This window comes from Pristiophorus japonicus, chromosome 2 (assembly GCF_044704955.1).
Source record: "Pristiophorus japonicus isolate sPriJap1 chromosome 2, sPriJap1.hap1, whole genome shotgun sequence".
Taxonomy (NCBI): domain Eukaryota; kingdom Metazoa; phylum Chordata; class Chondrichthyes; family Pristiophoridae; genus Pristiophorus; species Pristiophorus japonicus.
This window is the reverse complement of record NC_091978.1, coordinates 43,351,465-43,375,033: the sequence shown is the minus strand read 5'-3', so window position 1 is coordinate 43,375,033 and position 23,569 is coordinate 43,351,465. Positions and strand designations below refer to the sequence as shown.

The following is a 23,569-nucleotide window of genomic DNA, read 5'->3' as shown; positions in this document are numbered from 1 at the left end:
AACATAAAACTGAATTGTAGTTAATGAGGAAGATAGTAACAGACTTCAGGTGGTCATAGACTATTAAAATAAGCAGACACAGAAGAAATTTAAAGCAGAGTGTGTGAAGTGATGCATTATGGCTGGAAGAATGAAAGGCAGCATGAACTAAATGGTGCAATTTTAAAGGGGGGTGCAGGAATAGAGACCTAGCGGTTTACATACACAAAGTCTTTGAAGGTAGCAGGATAAGTTAAGGCAGCTGTTAAAAAGGCATATGGAATCCTTTGCATTATTTGAACAATAAGGGAATAAAGGGTTATGGGGAAACAGGCAGGCAAGTATCAGATCAGACCAGTCATGATCTTATTAAATGGCAGAGCAGACTCAAGGGGCCAAATGGTCTACTCCTGCTCCTATTTATGTTTTTAATAAATAGAGGCAGAATACAAAAGCAAGGAAGTTGTGCTAAACATTTATAAAAGTTTTGGCCACAGCTGGAGTATTGTCCAATTTGGGAAGGAAGTCAAGGCTTTGAGGGTGCAGACATGTATTACAATGGCACCAGGGATGAAAGATTTCAGTTATGTGGCGAGGCTAAAGAAACCGCAAGGAAAGTGATTTGATAGCTGGTAAAAATCAAGGGTTTTGATAAGACAAAATGAGAAACTATTTCCAGTAGCAGAAGGATTAGTAACCAGAGGCCAAATTAATTGGCAAAAGAACAGGAGGCGCAAAGAAAAATTATGCAGCGAACCACGATCTGGAAAAGACTGCCTGAAGGGTGGTTGAAGCAGTTTCAATAACCATTTGCAAGGGTAATTGGATAAATACTGGAGGGAAAATTTGCAAGGCTAGTGAGAAAGAAGGGGTGTAGCTTTTTCCAAAGAGGCAGCACAGGAATAGGCTGAACTTTGCAGTATTGAGTGCTTTGAGATGTCAAGAATGTGAACGGCAATAAAACAAGTTCTCACTCCATTAAAAATATTACCAACATGGCTTGGAGAGGATGCAGAAAATACTATCCAGTATGTAAAGGGGAATGAACAATTAGAAATCTTAAGTATTAAATGAAGAACTCAAAAGGCGACAGATTAGGAGGATAGGTTTAAAATAAGTACACAAGGATGTCTCCACTCAATGCAAGAACATTTGCAAACATCCATTAGGTAAATCAGTGGAAAAGATTGCTGAAGCTCAGGAAGTTGTAGCACAAGTGAAAAGTATGGCCTTCCCATTCTTGACCTTATTGCAGGTGGTATTTGAATGAGCATGTAATTGGAGTTACAATGATTTGGTCACATGCTGGATGTTCGTTCCACTTCAAATGACAACATGGAGCTTGTCACTCAGCAACCCAGGTATTCTCCAACTGGTCATCGAAAATGGACACTTTAAATGCTAATTAAATTTCTAACATTTACTGAAAGTTTGCCACAAGAAATCACAAAGGTGATCAGACATTCTCACACACAACCACTAAAAAAAGTCAGACTTTGAATATTTAACTTTATTTGGTCTCTAGCAATATATATATATATAAAATGTATTCAGTCATACAAAAAGGCAGATATAGTCAAGAGTTTGAAGCAGGACAGGATGTGTTAGTTTTTTAAAAAGTTTGACGAGGAAAATCAGGTCTTCTCCATCTTGGACCTTAGATCGTCACATTTTCTTAGTCTGTAGAGGTATAAAAAAAAAGTCAGGCACATTTCATATTGTAAAATGCCAGATATCACTGACTTAGCACTTTTACAGCCCAGGGATAAAGTATAAGCAGAGAAGTCCTGCTACAACTGTACAGGGTATTTGTGAAGCCACACCTGGAGTACTGCATGCAGTTTTGGTCTCTGTATTTAAGGAGGGATATACTTGCATTGGAGGCTGTTCAGAGAAGGTTCACTAGGTTGATTCCAGAGATGAGGGGGTTGACTTGAGGAAAGGTTGGGCCTTTACTCATTGGAATTCAGAACAATGAGGGGTGATCTTATTGAAACATAAAATGGGGCTCAACAAGGTGGATATTTCCACAGGGGAAACAAACTAAAAAAGGCATTGTTGCAGAATAAGGAGCTGCCCATTTAAAACTAAAGAGGAATTTCCTCAGAGGTTGTAAATCTGGAATTCTCTGCCCCAAGAGAGCTGTGGAGGCTGGGTCATTGAATATATTTAAGGTGGATACACAGATTTGAGTGATAAGGGATTGAAGGGTTATGGGGAGCAGGCAGGGAAACGGAGTCTGTGATTAGATCAACCATGATCTTACTGAATGGTGGAGCAGGCTTGAGGGTCAAATGGCTTACTCCCACTCCTATTGCTTGTACTCTTGTTAGTGTTTAATTCTATACATTGATTATGCATTCAAGATGTATCACTGGTAAGGCACCCACCCCCATCCAAGAAAGATAGTGGGCTATCTTGAACTGCTGAACAGCTTGCTCGGTCACAGACAGTTAAGACTCAGCCACATTCATCAGAGACTGAAGTCATAGACCAGACTGGGCAAGAACAGCAGGTTTCCTTCGAAGTGAAGAAACTGTACTTTATCATACAGATAACAGATTTCTTTATCAACAGATTCAAGTTCGCAAACTGCTATGGTAGCATTTGAACTTGATCTCTGGATTACGAGTTCAGTAATCTTGCCACTCGACTATAGTAACCCTATCAATGAATGAGCTGCATTACTTACACCCTTTCCAAATTCACTTCAACCTCCACATTTGATCACCAGCCACTGAACTGAGCATGAAATTGGATAATTAGTAACTACTTAATCCATCATCATCATCATCGGCAGTTCCTCGGAATTGAGGAAGACTTGCTTCCACTCCCAAAAAGTGAGTTCTTTGATGGCTGAACAATTCAATTTGGGAGCCACAGACCCTGTCACAGGTGGGACAGACATTAATCAAGAGAAGGGGTCGGTGGGGCTGGTTTGCCGTGCACTCCTTCCACTGCCTGCGCTTGGCCTCTTCACGTTCTTTGCATTGAGACTCGAAGAACCCAACGCCCTGCCGGATGCACTTTCTCCACCTCGGGCAGTCTTCGACCAGGGTCTCCCAGGTGTCAATGGTGATGTCGCACTTTACCAGGGAGGCTTTGAGGGTGTCCTTATAACATTTCCGCTGTCCTCCTTTGGCTCGTTTACCACAAAGGAGCTCCGCATAAAGCATTTGCTTCGGGAGTCTCGTATCTGGCCTGCAAACTATGTGGCCTGTCCAGCGAAATTGATCCAGTGTGGTCAGTGCTTCAATACTGGGGATGTTGGCCTGGTCGAGAACACTGATGTTGGTGCGCCTGTCCTCCCAGGGGATTTACAGGATCTTGGAGACATAGATGGTGATATATCTCCAGTGACTCGAGGTGTCTTCTATACATCGTCCATACCTCGGATCCATACAGGAGGACGGGTATTACAACAGCCCTGTAGACCATGAGCTTGGTGGTCGATTTGAGGGCCTGGTCTTCAAACACCCTTCCTTGATGGCCAATGGCTGCATTGGCACACTGGAGGTGATATTGAATCTCCAGTTCCTTCACAAAAACAAAGTTCCAGAACTAGACACTAATTTACCAATGCAGGCATCACCATTTGTAAACAGGTTAAGAAAAAAAATTCACAGCATCAGGCTAAATATATAAAGTTCAGAAGTGAAATAGAAAATGAGGGTAAAAGAGCTACAAGAACAGATTGGCAGTAAACATAAATGGAAATCCAAAAGTCTTTGTAGGCATATAGTCAATGGGTAGTAAGAGGGGTGGGGCTGACTATTTGTAGCTCTCCTTTTGGTCCTGAAAGATAGAGGGTATGGTTGAGTTACTGTGTACTTTGCATCTGCCTTCAAGGAAGATGCTGCAGCTATAACATAGTAAGAGGTACAGGAGATACTGGATGGGATAAGAATGGATAAAGACAAGATACTAGAAAGGCTGGCTGTACTTAAGTCACCAGGACCAGATGGGATACATCCTAAGACACTGAGGGAAGTGAAGTTTAACTTCAGTTGTGGGGAAACTTTTAGAAACAATGAGGGATAATTAACAATAATGAGACACAAAATCATCAATTGGACAAGTGTGGATTAATTAAGGAAAGCCAGCACAGATTTGTTAAAGGCAAATATTGTTTAACCAATTGATGAGGTTTTTTGATGAGGTAACAGAGGGTTAATGAGGGCAATGCTGTGCACATGGTGTACATTGTCAAATGCCATTTGGAAGTCCAAGTGCTACATAATAGGCTTGCTGGCAAAGTTAAAGCCCATGGAATAAAAGACAGTGGCAGCATGGATAAAAAAAATAGGCTGAGCAACAGAAAGGGGAGTAGTGGTGAACGGTTATTTCAGACAGGAGGAAGGTATACAGTGGTGTTCCCCAGGAGTCTGTACAAGGACCACTGCTTTTCTTGCTATCTCATGACTTGGATGTGGGTGTACTGGGCACAATTTCAAAATGTGTAGATCACACAAAACTTGGTAGTATAGTGAACAGCGAGAAGGATAGTGATAGACTTCAAGGTGGAATGTGTGGACACATGGCAAATGAAATTTAACTAAAATGTGAAATGATTAGTTTGTATTGTCATTCTTTCTACTGAGTATAATTCTAAAGGACGTGCATAAACAGAGAACCTCGGGTTAGATGTGCACAAATTGTTGAAGGTGGCAGGGAGAGAAAGCAGTTAAAAAAGCTTATGGGGTCCTTGGCTTCATAAAGCTGAGTACAAAAGCAAGGACGTTATGATGAACCCGTACAAACTAGTTCGGCCTCAACTAGAGGATGTGAAGGCCTTCAAGAGGGTGCAGAAAACATTTACGAGAATGATTCCAGGGATGAAGGACTTCAGTGAATAGACTGGAGAAGCTGGGGTTGTTTTCCTTCGAACAGAAGATTGAGAGGAGATTTGGTAGGTGTTCAAAATCATAAGGGGTCTGGATAGTAGAGAAACTGTTCCCATTGGCAAAAGGGTTTAGAACTAGGTCATAGATTTAAGGAGATTGGCAGAAGAACCAAAAGCAACATGAGCGAAAACGTTATATAGCAAATGATTAGGATCTGGAATGCACTGCCTGAAAGGGTGGTGGAGGCAGACTGTCATGGCTTTCAATAGGGAATTGGATAAGTACCTGAAACAAAGATTTGCATGGGGAAAGGGCATGGGAATGTGTCTAGCAGAGATGCTCTTGCAAGAGAGCTGGCATAGGCTCAGTGGGCTAAATAGCCTTGTGCTGTAACCATTCTAAATGCTTTAATGGTCGACCAATTTTTAATCACCTCAATTCACTCCCATCAATAGACATCAGCATTTTGCCCCAAGGGCCTGGGATTTCTGTATTTATCCACAGCTGGACCTCCGAACAATAACTTTTTGCAGATTACAAATGCCAACCGTAAGAAACAAAATGGTAGCTGCCATCACCACTTGGTTGGCAATGTTACACAATATCCAATTGGTGCAAATTTGGCAGCCCTTGTCTGAATACAGCTCCACAAGTTTTCACAATGAGCTGTGGATAACTTGACCACTTTGCTACGGGTTGTCTTTGCTCTGATAAAGGTTGCTAAGTGGCCAAAATGATTTCATATTGTATCCGATTTATATTATGGGGCTACAGACAAGACTAATGTTACCCTTTCAAGCCCTAACCATGGCATCGCAACAAAATAACTTTCCAATTGAATGCATAGCATCTTAAAACTTACAAATGTAACAGTTTAAAATTACTATTTTAAAGTCCAGTAAATAGTTAGTGTGCCACACTTAAAAACATTGTAATTATGTAACCTTTAAAACATTTCTACAGAAACAAGATTGACCTGCCAGAGTTTTCTGGCCAGAGTTCATTTAGGTGGGAGTCATGGGAGAAAATGGCCTTAATGCACAAATTCTAGGAACCCAATATGCTGCTGTTTGTTCTCTCCAGGCACAACCACATCTCGGTATTGCCAAGTCTCTTGCTCCTCCCCACCCATTCAAGTACTCATACACAAAATCCTAGTGACAGTCAAATGTACAAATGTTCAAAATTATGACTGGCCACAATAACCTGGCATACACCTACTTCAGTGTATGGGGTAGTGCAGGGGTCCCCTGCAGTCATCCCCCTGCAAAACAGATACATCGCTTTGGGTACTGTTGAGGGGAATTACTCATCAGGGGAGAGCAGCAGCAGCCGCCGCCTAGTTCATGGCACCGTGGGTGGCTCTGCTGCACAGGAGGGCAGGAAAAAGAGTGGGAGAGCTAAAGTGATAGGGGATTGGATTGCAAGGGGAATAGATAGGCATTTCTGCAGTCACAACCAAGACTCCAGGATGGTATGTTGCCTCCCTGGTGCAAGAGTCAAGGATGTCTTGGAGCAGGTGCAGGACATTCTGAAAAGGGAGGGTGAACAGCCAAAGATATAGGTAAAAAAAACAGGATGAGGTCCTAAGAGATGAATTTCAGGAGCTAAGAGCTAAATTTAAAAAGTAGGACCTCAAAAGTAGTAATCTCAGGATTGCTACCAGTGCCACGTGCTAGTCAGAGTAGGAATCACAGGATAGCTCAGATGAATACATGGCTTGAGGAGTGGTGCAAAAAGGAGGGATTCAAATTACTGGGACATTGGAACCAGTTCTGGGGGAGGTGGGACCAGTACAAACTGGACGGTCTGCACCTGGGCAGGACCGGAACCAATGTCCTGGCGGGAGTGTTTGCTTGTGCTGTTGAGGAGGAGTTCAACGAACAGGACGGGGATGGGAACCTCTGCAGGGAGACAGAGGGAAATAAAATGGAGGCAGAAGCAAAAGATGAAGAATAGTGGAGGGCAGAGAAACCCAAGGCAAAAAACAAAGGGCCACATAACAGCAAAATTCTAAAAAGGTACAAAGTTTGCCTTCATAGCTAGGGGATTTGAGTATAGGAGCAGGGAGGTCTTACTGCAGTTGTACAGGGCCTTAGTGAGGCCTTAACTGGAATACTGTGTTCAGTTTTGGTCTCCTAATCTAAGGAAGGATGTTCTTGATATTGAGGGAGTGTAGCAAATGTTCACCAGACTGATTTCAGGGATGGCTGGATCAACTGGGCCTTTATTCACTGGAGTTTAGAAGGATGAGAGGGGGATCTCATAGAAACGTACAAGATTCTGACAGGACTGGATAGGTTAGATGCGGGAAGAATGTTCCCGATGTTGGGGGAAGTCCAGAACCAGGGGACATAGTCTTAGGATAAGGGGTAGGCCATTTAAGACTGCGATGAGGAGAAACTTCTTCACTCAGTTGTTAAATTGTGGAATTCCCTGCCGCAGAGAGTGGTTGATGCCAGTTCATTGGATATATTCAAGAGGGAGTTAGATATGGCCCATACGGCTAAGGGGATCAAGGGATACTGAGGGAATGATCAGCCATGATCTTATTGAATGGTGGTGCAGGGTCAAAGGGCCTACTCTTGCACCTATTTTCTATGTGTTTCAAAAATCATGGTGATGTAATTATTATTTTGTTGCAATGAAATAGTTAGGACTTGAAAGTCATGGTCCTATATATTTTAACAATATGTTTCAATGTTGATGCAGTAACAGGTTCTTGTACATGGGTGGCAGCATTTATATACCCAGAATTAGTGGTATACTGCCCAGCTCTGGATCACACTGCAGAAACTTAGTGGTTGTCATTCCACAGCACCACCTAGTGTCAGAAGGAGATTTAAAGATAATCTTCAAGTACGATTCAATAAGGAGAAAAGAAAAACATTACATTGATTTGGCTTTAAATCTATGTTCAAGTATCCATGTTATAGAACCTGGCTCAAAAAGTAAGTTATTCATCTTGCTAATAGACCATACTGTATAAAAAGCAATTGTGCCAGTTATGTAAAGACCTATGGAACTGTAAGCTTGCATGATGATTGTTGGGAGGTTATGATGAAACTTATGTTAATCAGATTACACAGTACTGGGCCCAATTTAGTCAGCTCAAAAAACAGTTACGCTCTGGAGGCTGTTAATCTCCAGAGGTACGAGAGAGAGAGAGAGAGAGAGAGAGAGAGAGAGAGAGAGAGAGAGAGAGAGAGAGAGAGAGAGAGAGAGAGAGAGAGAGAGAGAAATATTGTGGTTTTCCTCCTATATTCATTGATTTATTTGGGGGGGGGGGGGGGGGGGGGGAGAGGGGTATCAAGGTGATGTGAAAAGTGAACCTTCAATACCTGAAGATGTACACCTACCAAGGCTGTCCATGTAAATGGATCTGTAGCAAATTTATAATAAACGCACCATCTCTTCCAGACTCCTTTCCATGGAATTGGCTCTCATTTGCTCCTTGTGCAGCTGAGCCTGGAGAGCAGCAATCTCGGCCTTGAATTTTTTACGTACTTGTGCAATGGTTTCATTTGCTCTTTTCAGGAACAGGAAAAAAAGGGTTAGATGTTATAGTAAACAAATGTCATTACTGAAGTCCAATTTGTTACATGTCCCATGCTTTATGCACATTACAGCAGCATGTATGTGTTACTCAAAGCACAAGTAGGCCATTCAATCTGTACCTCAAACTCCAGTTAAACATCTTTGATCCATATTCCTAGATACTCTTTACCCAATAAAAATCTAGTGCTCAAATTTCAATTGACCTGGCAGCCACAACCATTGGGAGCAATGGTGCCACAAGAGTACAGCCAGAACAAAGTCCAAGTCACCACAGGTGGCTCAGCTGCACTGGGGTGGGGTGGGAAGGAGCAAAGGACAAAACAGCTGTCGTGGAAGAGAGGAGTTTCTGCGGTGGTAGATGTGACATGTGACTCCAGGATGGTATGGTGCCTCCCTGGTGCCAGCAAACACAGGGCATTCTGGGAAGGGAGGGGGCAGGGGAGATGGGGGAGAAATGGTAAACACAGCTAGAGGTCGTGGTCCATATTGGGACTAATGACCAAAGTAGAAAGGGATGAGATCCTGCAGGCAGAATTTAGGAAGCTAGGAGTTAAATTAAAGGGTAGGACCTCAAAAAAGGTAGTAATCTCCCGGGTTACTACTGGTGCCACATGCTAATGAATACAATAGAAGGATAGTGAGGATGAACATGTGGCTGGAAAGTTGGTGGAGGAGGGAGGCTTTTAAATTCCTGAGGCATGGGACTGCTTCTGTGGGAGATGGGACCTGTACAAACCAGACAGGTTGCACCTCAACAGTGCTGGGACCAATATCCTTGTGGGGAGTTTTGCTCATGCTATTGGGGAGAGTTTAAACTAGTTTGGCAGGGGGATGGGAACCAGAGAACAAATTCAATAGGGAAGGAAGTAAAGCTGAAATTTTAAAGCAAGAATGCAGAAAGTGAATCTGTAAGACAGAGGAAACAAGGTTTAGTAAGTAGTAATCAAGGAGGTCTTCCTGTATTAAATGGTATATACACTTCAATGCAAGGAGTATAGCGAATAATGCAGATGAGCCGAGAGCACAGGTAGACACGGAGTGTGAAATTAGCGCCATTACAGAAACATGGTTGAAAAAGGGGCAGGTTTGGCAGTGTGAAGTCCAAAAACCATAGGGCAGTAATAAGAGATTTCAACTATCCTATCCTAATATTGATTGGAACAAATAGTGTAAAGGGTATAGAGGGTGCGGAATTCCTAAAATGCATTCGAGAACTTTAGTCAGTATGTCACAAGCCCAACACAGGAGGGGGCAGTTCTGGATTTAGTTTTGGGGAATGAAGTTGGGCAGATGGAAGAGCACTTGGGTGCCAGTGACCATAATTCAGTCAGATTTAAGGTAGTTATGGATAAGGACTTGGATAGACCAGGAATAAAAGTCCCAAATTGGGGAAAAGCTAACTTTGCTAAGTAGAGAAGTAATTTGGCCACAGTGGGTTGGAAACAGCTACTTGAAGGTAAATCAGTGTCAGAATAGTGGGAGGCATTCAATGAGGATATCTGGAGGGCTCAGGCCAAATGTGTGTCCTTAAAGAAAAAAAAAAGGATGGGAACAATTCTAGAGCCCCTGGATGTCGAGGGACTTACAGGGAGGATAAAGAAAAAAAAAAAAAGAGAAGCTCGTCATATACCGACAGCTAAATACTGTAGAATCTCTGGAGGAAGAGAAAGTTCAGAAGTGAAATTAAAAAGGATGCTAAGAGAGCATGAAAAATCAAGGAAAACCCAAAGATATTCTATAAATATATTAAGAGCAAGAGGATAACAAAAGGATAGGGTCTATTAGTGAGCAAGGGCCCAAATTTGGCCAGTTGCTGAGTTTGATTTTTCTGGAGTATCTTAAAAATCCCCATTCTGCACCAGTGTAAGTTAGTTAGGATTTTTTTTTGTTTAATTTTTTTTCAAAAGGGGGCATGACCAGCCACCTTCACCTGTTTTGGCCATTTAAGCCAGTTTGGCCAGCTAATAGTTACTCCAAGCTAACTTAGGCCAGCATATATGGCCACTTGTGGCCCGTGGAGAGTTAAGAAATCAGCACAGGCAAGTACATTCTAAAAGCACTAAACAAAAATAAGCATTCAATAAAAAAAAATACAAGGAAGCCGAGAGGACCTGCACCTAGCACCAAGACTTAAAGCACAAAAAAGCTAATAAGCAATTAAATTTTAAAAAAAAATAGAAGGAACCCTGCACCTAAAGCACCAAGACCAAAGTGATAAACAAATTAAAAAAAAATAGAAGTCCTACCAAAATATGGCCCGGGAAGGCAGCGGGCTGCCTATGAGGGAGACTGTTTGGCCAGGGACAAGGGTGGTGCGCTTCGGCCCCTCCCACAGCCTGCAGCACAGATTCTGGGGGCGAGGAGCTACTGCGCATGTGTACGCACGTGCAGAGGGCACTGTTTTCAGTGCTGGGACCTGACTCTGCCCCCAAATCCAGTGGCCACGCTACGCCACCATGGAGGAGGCCAAACTCGCCCTGAAGATTTTGAGCACTTCGAGGCAGACAAAAGTGGCACACATCTGGTGAGTGTGCCACAAATCTACTGGCCAAATTCTACCTCCGAGGGTAATGTGTGGAGGCGGAAGATGTTGGTATGGTTCGTGAATACTTTATGTCTGTTTTCACAAAAGAAAGGGGCAATGCTGATACTGCCAGAGGAGTGTGAAATATTAGATGAAATAAAACAGAGAGGGGAGGTATTAAGGGGTTTAGCAGCTTTGAAAGTGGACAAGTCCACAAGCTTGGATGAAATGCATCCCATGCTGGATTGAAGCAAAAGAGGAAATAGCAGAGGCCTTGACCATTTTCTAGTCCTCTTGGGATTCAGGCATGGTGCCAGAGGATTGCTAATGTTGTACCTTTGTTTAAGGGAGAAAGGGAGAGGCCAAGGAATTACAGGCCTGTCAGCCTAACCTCAGTGGTGGGAAAATTGGAAGTCGTCCTGAAGGACAGGATAAATCTAAATTTAGAGAGGCAAGGATTAATCAGGGACAGTCAGCACAGATTTAAGGGAAGATAGTGTTTGACTAACCGAATTGAATTTTTCAAAGGGGTAACCAGGAGGGTTGATGAGGGTAGTGCATATGGACTTTAGCAAAGTTTGATAAGGTCCAACATGGCAGACTGGTCACAAAGGTAAAAGCATATGGGAGCCAGGGCAAAGTGGCAAGTTGGATCCAAAATTGGCTTAGAGATAGGAAGTAAAGGGTAATGGTTGATGGATGTTTGACTGGAAGGATGTTTCCAGTGGGGTTCCAAAGGGCTCAGTACTGGGTCCCTTGCTTTTTGTGGTATACATCAATGAACTAGATTTGAATATAGGGGGTATGATTAAGAAGTATACAGATGACACTAAAATTGGCTGTGTGGTTGATACTGAAGAGGAAAGTCATGAACTGTAGGAGGATATCAATCTACTGGTCAGGTGAGCAGAACAGTGGCAAATGGAATTTAATTAATTCGGAGAAGTGTGAGGTAATGCACTTTGGGATGACTAATAAAGGAAAGGATACACACATTAATGGGCAGGCCACTTTAGAATAGATGAACAAAGGGACACTGGAGTGCTTGTCCACAGATTCCCAAAAAGGTAGGCGGCCAGGTGGACAAGGTACTTAAGGCACATGGAATGCTTGTATTCTGCACCTTGGCCAATAAAGGCAAGAGCAGGGAGATTATGCTTAAATTGCATAATACACTGATTAGGCCACAGCTGGAATATTGAGTGCTTGCACTGGAGGGTGCAGAGGAGATTTCAAAGGATGCTGCCTGGAATGGAGAATCTTAGCTTAGAGGACAGATTGGATCAGCTGGATTTGTTCTCCTTGGAAAAGAAGAGGCTGAGGAGAAACTTAATTGATGTGTATAAAATTGAGGAGCCTGGATATAGTGGATAGCAAGTGTCTATTTCCCTTGGTGGTCCCCTACAAGGGAGCATATGTTTAAGGTGGTTGGGGGAACATTTAGAGGGGATTTGAGGGGAAGCTTCTTCACCCAGGAGGGTTGTGTGGGTCTGGAACTCACTGCCTGGAAAAGGTGGTAGAGGCAGAAACCTTCACCACATTTTTTAAAAAGTGCTAGATGTATTATGTATTTAACCCTTTTCAACCTGTACTACACCACCACAGGACCTACCTGTTAGAGTCCCAAAGGATCCCAGCATCCCTTGGGAGCACTGTATATAAGCAGGCCACCCACAAGGTACATGCACTCTGGAGTCTTAGTAAAAAAAAAAAAGGAGCCAAGGTCACACTTGCTCATTGTTCACAGTACTCAGTTTCATCCTTTATTATGAGTGTATCAGGATGGGCACTTGAAGTGCCATAACCTGCAGGGTTACTGACAGAGCTGGTAAGTGGGGATTAGACTGAATAACCTCTTGTTGGCTGGTGCAGATACCATGGTAAGTACTTCAGGGAATCTAATACAGCCAGAGTGATCTCCTAATCTGGTTTCAATTGCCTGGATGGGTTGAAGGGGAATTTTCCCAGATTTATCTCCCCCAATTGGCCAGAGTTTTAATTTTTTTTTTGCCTCTCATATGGCTCCAGGTGGGGAGGAGTGTAAAATGTTGCGATACATAGAGCATTGGGGGCAGGGAAGGGGGGGGGGGTGCGCCTGGTTGGGCCAGATGCTCTCTACCTGCCTGCCATTGTTCAATGTGTGACCTTCAGGGCTGCTGACCAAGGGCTTGGTTAGCCAACAGACATGGGCCGAAATGGCCTCCTTCTGCACTGTAGATTTCTAGGTTTCTATTGGGGGCTGGGGAAAGGGAAAGTATTGCAGATTGCCAATACACTCCAAGTGCTTCGAGTTCCTAAATAGCCTAGCACTAATTTCAAGCCCTCTTGATCATCCATCAGGAAATAGTTTCTCCCTTTATCATTTTTGATAACCCTCAACTGAGGGATAAGTGCCAAGTACATGCAACCAAGTGTTTTCATAGAAATTTACAGCACGGTAGGAGGCCATTTTGGTCCATCGTGTCCACGCCAGCCAACAAAAAAAAAGTTATCCAGCCCAATCCCACTATCCAGCTCTTGAAGTGCTGTAACCTACAGGGCCACAGACCAAGAGTGTTGTGTTCATAACACAGATGCGAGACAGCACACAGGGAGGTTAAAGTAACAGTGACCTCAGTCTTTATTAAGACACTCCAGAGTGAGGAACAGGTCTTCGGGGCTGGCTTATATACAGTGCTCCAAGGGATGCTGGGATCCTTGGGACTTCAGGGGATGTGCTCCCTGGTGGCGGAACGTGGGAGTGCATGCTTTACAGATGCACAAAGTGCACATCTAATTACCTTTTAAATGTGGGTTTCTGCCTCTACCACCCTTTCAGGCAGTGAGTTTCAGACCCTCTGAAGAAACTTTCCCTCATATCTCCTCTACCATTAAGCCAATGCCCCCTGGTTGTGGAGCCTTCTGCTAAGGGAAATAGGTCAGTCCTATCCACTGTGCCTCAATTGTATACATAGAAACATAGAATATAGGTGCAGGAGTAGGCCATTCGGCCCTACGAGCCTGCACCATTCAATAAGATCATGGCTGATCATTCACCTCAGTACCCCTTTAGCCGTAAGGGCCATATCTAACTCCCTCTTGAATACATCCAATGAACTGGCATCAACAACTCTGGAGAATGAAACAGTTAATTCAGAGACCATGGTCCAGAACTTAAAGAAGGGTAACTTTGAAGGTATGAGGCATGAATTGGCTAGGATAGATTGGCAAATGATACTGAAGGGGTTGACTGTGGATGGGCAATGGCAGACATTTAGAGACCGCATGGATGAACTACAACAATTGTACATTCCTGTCTGTCGTAAAAATAAAAAAGGGAAGGTGGCTCAACCGTGGCTATCAAGGGAAATCAGGGATAGCATTAAAGCCAAGGAAGTGGCATACAAATTGGCCAGAAATAGCAGAGAACCCGGGGACTGGGAGAAATTTAGAACTCAGCAGAGAAGGACAAAGGGTTTGATTAGGGCAGGGAAAATGGAGTACGAGAAGAAGCTTGCAGGGAACATTAAGACGGATTGCAAAAGTTTCTATAGGTATGTAAAGAGAAAAAGGTTAGTAAAGACAAACGTAGGTCCCCTGCAGTCAGAATCAGGGGAAGTCATAACAGGGAACAAAGAAATGGCAGACCAATTGAACAAGTACTTTGGTTCGGTATTCACTAAGGAGGACACAATCAACCTTCTGGATATAAAAGGGGTCGGAGGGTCTCGTAAGGAGGAGGAACTGAGGGAAATCCTTATTAGTCGGGAAATTGTGTTGGGGAAATTGATGGGATTGAAGGCCGATAAATTCCAAGGGCCTGATGGACTGCATCCCAGAGTACTTAAGGAGGTGGCCTTGGAAATAATGGATGCATTGAGAGTCATTTTCCAACATTCCATTGACTCTGGATCAGTTCCTATGGAGTGGAGGGTAGCCAATGTAACCCCACTTTTTAAAAAAGGAGGGAGAGAAAAAACAGGGAATTACAGACCGGTCAGCCTGACATCGGTAGTGGGTAAAATGATGGAATCAATTATTAAGGATGTCATCGCAGTGCATTTGGAAAGAGGTGACATGATAGGTCCAAGTCAGCATTGATTTGTGAAAGGAAAATCATGCTTGACAAATCTTCTGGAATTTTGTGAGGATGTTTCCAGTAGAGTGGACAAGGGAGAACCAGTTGATGTGGTATATTTGGACTTTCAGAAGGCTTTCGACAAGGTCCCACACAAGAGATTAATGTGCAAAGTTAAAACACATGGGATTGGGGGGGTAGTGTGCTGACATGGATTGAGAACTGGTTGTCAGACAGGAAGCAAAGAGTAGGAGTAAATGGGGACTTTTCAGAATGGCAGGCAGTGACTAGTGGGGTACCACAAGGTTCTGTGCTGGGGCCCCATCTGTTTACACTGTACATTAATGATTTAGACGAGGGGATTAAATGTAGTATCTCCAAATTTGCAGATGACACTAAGTTGGGTAGCAGTGTGAGCTGCAAGGAGGATTCTATGAGGCTGCAGAGCGACTTGGATAGGTTAGGTGAGTAGGCAAATGCATGGCAGATGAAGTATAATGTGGATAAATGTGAGGTTATCCACTTTGGTGGTAAAAACAGAGACAGACTATTATCTGAATGGTGACAGATTAGGAAAAGGGCAGGTGCAAAGAGACCTGGGTGTCATGGTACATCAGTCATTGAAGGTTGGCATGCAGGTACAGCAGGCGGTTAAGAAAGCAAATGGCATGTTGGCCTTCATAGCGAGGGGATTTGAGTACAAGGGCAGGGAGGTGTTGCTACAATTGTACAGGGCCTTGGTGAGGCCACACCTGGAGTATTGTGTACAGTTTTGGTCTCCTAACCTGAGGAAGGACATTCTTGCTATTGAGGGAGTGCAGCGAAGGTTCACCAGACTGATTCCTGGGATGGCGGGACTGACCCATCAAGAAAGACTGGATCAACTGGGCTTGTATTCACTGGAGTTCAGAAGAATGAGGGGACCTCATAGAAACGTTTAAAATTCTGACGGGGTTAGACAGGTTAGATGCAGGAAGAATGTTCCCAATGTTGGGGAAGTCCAGAACCAGGGGACACAGTCTAAGGATAAGGGGGAAGCCATTTAGGACTGAGATGAGGAGGAATTTCTTCACCCAGAGAGTGGTGAACCTGTGGAATTCTCTACCACAGAAAGTTGTTGAGGCCAATTCACTAAATATATTCAAAAAGGAGTTAGATGAAGTCCTTACTACCAGGGGAATCAAGGGGTATGGTGAGAAAGCAGGAATGGGGTACTGAAGTTGCATGTTCAGCCATGAACTCATTGAATGGCGGTGCAGGCTAGAAGGGCCGAATGGCCAACTCCTGCACCTATGTTTCTATGTTTCTATGTTTCTACAGTCGAGAATTCCACAAGTTAACAACTCTCTGGGTGAAGAAGTTTCTCCTCATCACAGTCCTAAATGGCTTACCCCTTATCCTTAGACTGTGACCCCTGGTTCTGCACTTCCCCAACATCAGGAACATTCTTCCCGCATCTAACTTGTCCAGTCCTGTCAGAATTTTATATTTCTATGAGATCCCCTCATTCTTCTAAACTCCAGTGAACAGGCCCAGTTGATCCAGTCTCATCAGTTCCGCCATCCTGGGAATCAGTCTGGTTTGAACCTTCACTGCACTCCCTCAATGGCAATAATATCCTTCCTCAGATTGAGACACGAAAACTGAACACAATGTTCCAGGTGAGGCCTCACTGCAGTAGAACCTCCCTGCTCCTATACTCAAATCCCCTAGTTATGAAGGCCAACATGCCATTTGCCTTCACCACCTGCCGTACCTGCATGCAAACTTTCAATGGCTGATGTACCATGACACCCAGGTCTCATTGCACCTCCTTTTCCTTATCTGCTGCCAGTTAATATTCTGCCTTCCTATTTTTGCCACCAAAGTGGATAACCTCACATTTATCCACATTATACTGCATCTGCCCACTCACCTAACCTGTCCAGTCACCCTGCAGCCTATTGCATCCTCCTCACAGCTCACATCACCACCCAGTTTAGTGTTATCTGCAAACTTGGAGATATTACACTCAATTCCTTCATCTAAAATCATTAATGTATATTGTAAATAGCTGGGGTCCCAGCATTGAGCCCTGCAGCACCCCACGAGTCACTGCCTGCCATTCTGAAAAGGACTAGTTTATCCCGACTCCGCTTCCTGTCTGCCAACTAGTTCTCTCTACGCCAATACATTACCCCCAATACCATGTGCTTTAATTTTGCACACTAATCTCGTGTGGGACCTTATCAAAAGCTTTTTGAAAGTCAAAATACACGACATCTACTGGTTCTCCCTTGTCCACTACTAGTTACATCCTCAAAAAATTCTAGAATTTGAGTATGCACCAAGATTTCCCTCAGCCTCCTGTTCCAAAGAAAAACAACCCCAGCCTATCCAATCTTGCCACAAATTTTCCAGTCCAGGCAACATCCTCAAATCTCCTCTACCTCGAGTGCAATCCCATCTTTCCTGTAATGTGGTGACCAGAACTGCATGCACTTCTCACTGTGGCCTAGTGTTTTATACAGATCAACCATAACCTCCCTGCTCTTTTATTCTATGCCTCAGCTAATAAAAGCAAGGATTCCGTATGTCCTCTTAACCTTATCTACCAATTTTGCTACTTCAGGGATCTGTGAACATGCACTCCAAGGTCCCTTTGTTCATCTACACTTGTCATACCATTTAATGTATTCCCTTGCCAGCCCTCCCCAAATGCATTATCTCACTTCTCCAGATTGAATTCTATTTGCCACTGTTCTGCCCACTTGACTAGTCCATTGCTATCTTCCTGCAGTCTGCAACCTTCTTGATCATCAACCAGTTGATTTTAGAATTATCTGCAAACCTCCATCATATCCCCTACATTCCAAGTCATTGATATATACCACAAAAGCAAGAGACCCATTACTGAACCTTGCAGAACCTCACCAGAAATAGCCTTCGTGTCAGAAACACCCATCAACCATTACCCTTTACTTCCTGCCTCAGCCAATTTTGGATCCAACTTGCCACTTTGCCCTGGATCCCATGGGCTTGCTGCATAGACATTGTTAATTTGCACCACAAGGTCCTACAAAGAGCTAATGAACAAATGACCAGATAAAATCTATTATTGGTGGTGCATTTGGAGATAATATTGACCAGGACAATGCCCAATAGTGCCACCCACCTGAATAGAAACATAGAAACAAACATAAAATGGTGGACAGTTTAACATAGATGGTGCTTAAAACAATACAACACTCTCTAGCAACTATATTTAAGTCTCAGTCTAGACACGATCACTTGTTGTGCAGCTTTACTATGAGTTTAAGGTACGTGACGTGCTGAGAAAACATTTTCCATTTCAGGCAGAATCAAGCACTCCGTTTAAGATACATGGATTTAGATGCAAAATAAAGCTCCTCTGCATTAAAAGGAGGGAATGTTTTTAAGTTGGGGGACAAAGACATTGGAGATTTGCCACAAGCCAACCTGTGGCCTTAGATTTGTTGCCAAATTGGGGTCACATTTCTTAAATAATGTCCATTAAAAAAAGGGACTAAGACTGGCCCCTTACAGTGAACAAGACCTGGGCTCAAAACCACAGCTGACCTCTAGGATAAAAGTCTCATGAAATGGCAGATCATTTAGCCTGCTGTGGTACCTAGTTTCCTTGTGTAATTAATGGATTATTTGAAGCTGACCAAGCCAAAATGTTATTTTCAATGTGCAGTTGACAAACAAATTTGAATAATGAAGCTTATAAAACCACTTAAGGATACTCACTGATTCAATTTTTCTGCAGCATGAACTTTCAAAGTCTGGTACCTCTGCTCTTCCTTCTTAATCCTTTCAATATATTGTTGAGCACATTTCTTTAGAGTTTCTTCATTCTAAATCCATTTGGGGAAAAAAAAAAACATGGAAATTTACACTTGACAGCGATTGCAATTAGTCAACAGACTTGAATATTGGTAATTCCATGTTGTAGCTCCTAGACACTAAAGGGTTAATATATATATTTTTTTTATATAAACGTTGAGTAAAGAACCCAGGAAATCACAGGCTAGTTAGGGAAGTAGGCAGGTATGTGGCAAATGCAGCTAATGGAGACCAATACAAAGGGGTACATTTTTGGAAACAGGTGAAGATCTACATGTACAGATCTTTAGAAAAGCAGGATTGCAGGTGGAAGAAGAATCAGAATGGAGGCCATTTGCCCAACCAGCTCTCTGCAAAAGCACTTGATTGTCCCACTCCAATGCCCTTTCCCTGTAGCCCTGTCATTTTTTTTGTTTTTACCTTCATATACTTGTGCAATTCCCTTTTGAAAGCTACAATTAAATCTGCTGCCACCATCTTTTCAGGCAGTGCATTCCAGATCCCAGCCACTCACGTAAAAAGAGTTTCCTCATGTTGCCTTTGGTTCTTCTGCCAATCACTAAATCTGTTGCCTGGTTCTCAACCCTTCCACCAATCTACACGGTCTAGACCCCTCATGATTGAGCACCTCTATCAAATCTCCTCAACCTTCTCTGCTCAAAGGAGACCATCACCAGCTTCTCCAGTCTATTCACATATCTGAAGTCCCTCATCCCCATCATCAGTTAATTGTTACTGTACCCTCCAAGGCCTTCACATCCTTCCTAAAATGCAATGCCCAGAATTGAACAATACTCCAGTTGATGCCAAACCAGTGTTTTATACAGGTTCATCATAACTAGCTTGCTTGTACGCTATGCCTCGATGTATGAAGCCCAGGTTCCGGAAGTTCTTTAATTAAGAAAGCTCTCTAAACCTGCCCTCTGATGATGTGCATATATCCCAAGTCTCTTCAAACAGCCCCTTTAGTTTACATTGGCTCTCCTTGTTCTTCCTACCAAAAATATATCACTTTGCATTAGTGTTAAATTTCATCTGCCATGTGTGCCCATTCCACCAGCCTGACTGTCCTCTTGAAACCCATCACTGTACTTGCAAAGCAAACTCCACCTTCCTCCAGTCCAAACAACCATTCACCACTATGGTTTTCAGTCACTTAGCCAATTTTGTATTCATGCTGCCAGTGTCCCTTTTATTCCATGGGATTATGTTGACAGTTGGGGAATGATTTGATAAAACATTAAATCATTTCTGCAGGCACCTCCCATTTACAAAACCTTACTTTGTTCATCTCAAGAAATTCCTATGTCCACATTTATAATGGAAATTACCCATTTAAATTGGTTACTCTTACATCCTCCACCCAGGATGGTGCGGTTGTGCCCAGCACCTCACTGTATTGTGGAGCTTCCTATGCAGCAATCAACTTTTTCTACTTCAAGCTGCCACAAAATTGACTGTCAAAAATATAACACGAGGAGAGAATGCATGACTAAAAGGGGACAGAGTTTGGTCTACAGTAGAGAGCCTGGTCCAGTATTCCCAACGCTCTAACCTTACTTCACCTGATGACTACATTTAGTCTGGACTCCCATGTGCAATGCCAGATATCAACTAGCTTGAAGGAAAATAATGCATACCCAGGAACAAGCAGGCAAAGCTGATCAAAGATGCAAGGATATGCAGTAGTTGGTAAAATCCCTGCAGATGTTTTCCTTCCTTGTGTTTAAGTTACTGGCATTCCTTCACTACCTCCAATAGCATAGAACTGATCATTGCTCATGCACAAGGGGAACTGCAAGCCCATTCCACTGTACTGCACTTGCACTCCAACAGACTGTACAAGATAAAATTTTCACATTGGTGTAGCTCCTCAATGTGCAAGTAAAAGCCATTTTTGTTTTGCTTCTCTGCCCCATTTTCTCACCATACATATATTTCAGTGAGGCACCTTGCAACATCAGACTAGCCGAGAGATGGAAGTGAGATAACCCAGCCCAAAATGACAAAAACCAATTTGTTCAGTCAAGAAATGCTGGAACTAAAAAGGTGGGCAATCTTGTATTGTATGGCAGCAAAAGGATGAAACCCTCACTGGAGGAGACTACACATTTCACAACCAATCTATAAGCCTGTCCAAGACAATTTCAATAAATTGTAGATAATGCTGTGGCTTAAAAAAGTGTTGAAGCAGACTTGCCTTTTGGTAACCCTCAAGTGTTTCCTTCAGGCTCTCAAATCGCTTGAAAAATTCAGAAAATGATTTTTGAACCGAACTTAGTTCTTTTAAGGCTTGCTGTTTTTCTTCGGTTACTTTCTCCAGCTCAGCCTTGGCCAATTCACTGTTTGTGCCAATTTCCTCTGAAAGAAAATAAAAATCTACAAGTGCAATTTCAACCAGCTATTTGACAAGGCAATATGCTCACCACATAAATAGGAGCAGTAGGCCATATGGCCCCTCAAGCCTGTTCTGCCATTCAATAAGATCATGGACTCAGTTCCACTTCCCTGCCCACTCCCCATAAACACTTATTGTTTAACTGTCTATTTCGGTCTTAAATGTATTCAATGTTCCAGCATCCACAGCTCTTGGAGGCAGCGAATTCCAGATTTACAACCCTGAGAATAAATTTCTCCATCTCTAAATAGGTGGCCCTTATTAAAAGATCATGCCCCCTAGTGTCTCCCCCATCAGTGGAAACATCCTCTGCATCCACCTTGTCAAGCCTCCTCAATCTTATACACTTCAATAAGATCACCTCATTCTTTTGAATTCCAATGAGTAGAGGCCCAACCTACTCAACCTTTCCTCAAGTCAACCCCCTCATCTCCAGAATTAACCTAGTGAACCTTCTCTGAATGGCCACCAAAGCAAGTATATCCTTTTAATATGGAAACCAAAACTGCACAGTATTCCAGGTGTGGACTCACCAATACCTTATATAGCTGTAGCAAGACTGCCCTGCTTTTTTTTTTTACTCCATCACCTTTGCAAGAAAGGCCAAGATACCATTGGCCTTCCTGATCACTTGCTGTGCCTGCATACTATCCGTGTGTTTCATGCAAAGTACCCTCAGTTCCCACTGCACTTTGCAATCTTTCTCCATTTAAATAACTTGCTCTTTTTTTCTGCCAAACCTCACTTTCCAACATTATACTCTCCATCTGCCAAATTTTTGCCCACTCACTTAGCCCGTCTGTCCTTTTGCAGATTGTGTGTCCTCCCATCTTTGTACCAGCAAACTTGGCTACGTTACACTCAGTCCCTTCTTCAGAGTCGTTTATAGATTGTAAATAGTTGGGGGTCCCAGCAGCATCCACTAGTTACTGGCTGACAAAGAGAGAATGAACCATTTATCCCGACTCAGTTTTCGGTTAGCCATCTTCCAAAAAAGGATACAGTACCAGAATGTGCAAGTTTTATAACCTAGCTCAAGTTTCAATTGCTGAGGAATTCAAATATTCCAAGCCACATATTCTTATTCATAACAGCAATAAAACTCACCCATCATTTCAAAGATTGTCTCAGAATATTCATCAACAATCACTCTGCAAAAAAGTAATATACAAGACAAGTTAGTCTATTGCCAAAAGATTGTTTTCAATAGCCACAAAAAAGCCATTCAGGAATGGTATCCTTACTTCATTTCTGCACACTGTGCAAGGATTTCCTCATATTTCTGTATCCATTTAAAAGTTATGGTTTTCTCATTAGTAACCTGCAAAAAAAAAAATCAGCAAATGAGAGATGCAAGAATGAGGAGTAGTGATAATGGGAGACTTTCACCATCCTAATATAGATTGGGATAGCAAGTGTAGACAGCAGAAAGTAGTGCATTCAGGAGAATGTTTTTTGATCAGTACATTTCCAACCCAACGATGGAGGCATTGCTGGATCTGGTTCTGGGGGATGAGGTGGATCAAGTAAAGCAAGTGTCAGTAGGGGAACAGTGATCACAGCATCATAAGGTTTAGACTAGCTATGGAAAAGGACAGTGAGCAATCGAGAGTAGAAATACTTAAATCAGAGGAAAGCCAACGTCAGTAGGTTGAGAACAGATCTGACCCAGGTAAATTGGAAGAAAGATTGGCAGGGAAAACTAATTCAACAATGGGCTGCCTTTAAAGAGATGATTCAGGTAGTCGAGGTACATTCCCATTAGGGGGAAACATCGGGCAACCAAAGTCAGAGCTCCCAGGATGAGAGAAAGATGAAGCAGATAAAGGGAGCTTATGACAGGTTGAAAATACAAGCAAGAACCAGGCTGAAGAGAAAGTTGAGGGGAAGTGAAAAAGGAAATGAGAGGCAAGGAGTACAAGAACAGATTGGCAGCTAACAAAGGGAATCCAAAGAAGTCTTCTATAGGCATATAAATAGTAAATGGGTAGTAAGAGGAGGGGTGGGGCTGATTAGGAACCAAATTGGAGACCTCGGCACAAAGGCAGAGGGTATGGCTGAGGTACTAAATGAATACTTTGCATTTGTCTTTACCAAGGAAGAAAATGCTGCCAAAGTCAATGGAAGAGCTAGTGGAGATACTGGATGAGATTTAAAAAAAATAATGTTACCAGAAAGGCTGGTTGTACATAAAGTCGATAAGTCACCAGGACCGATGGATGCCAAGGGAAGTTAATGTGGAAATTGAAGAGGTATGACCATAATCTGCCAATCCTCCTTCAATATGGGGCTGGACTGGAGAATTGCAAATGTTACACCTTGTTCAAATAAAAGAGTTCAAGGATAAATAAACTATAGGT

General features: G+C 42.9%; 1 protein-coding gene across 4 annotated transcripts in view; it reads right to left on the bottom strand.

Annotated features, from left to right (window-relative positions):
* Window positions 1–1,535: 1,535 nt before the first annotated feature.
* The window catches only part of LOC139230023 (transforming acidic coiled-coil-containing protein 3-like), a 67,015-nt gene continuing 44,981 nt past the window's right edge, over window positions 1,536–23,569 (bottom strand). For 2 of the 4 annotated variants that reach the window (XM_070861756.1, XM_070861774.1), the window contains exons 12-17: window positions 22,454–22,530; window positions 22,317–22,360; window positions 21,012–21,172; window positions 18,716–18,822; window positions 8,232–8,352; window positions 1,536–1,659 (exon numbers count right to left, since the gene is read on the bottom strand). In XM_070861756.1, coding sequence (XP_070717857.1) covers window positions 1,645–1,659; window positions 8,232–8,352; window positions 18,716–18,822; window positions 21,012–21,172; window positions 22,317–22,360; window positions 22,454–22,530 — 525 coding nt within the window. In that variant the 3' untranslated portion in view covers window positions 1,536–1,644. Of the gene's footprint in view, window positions 1,660–8,182; window positions 8,353–18,715; window positions 18,823–21,011; window positions 21,173–22,316; window positions 22,361–22,453; window positions 22,531–23,569 lie in introns of those variants that run through there. The other 2 variants (XM_070861766.1, XM_070861783.1) reach the window with 2 other exon arrangements.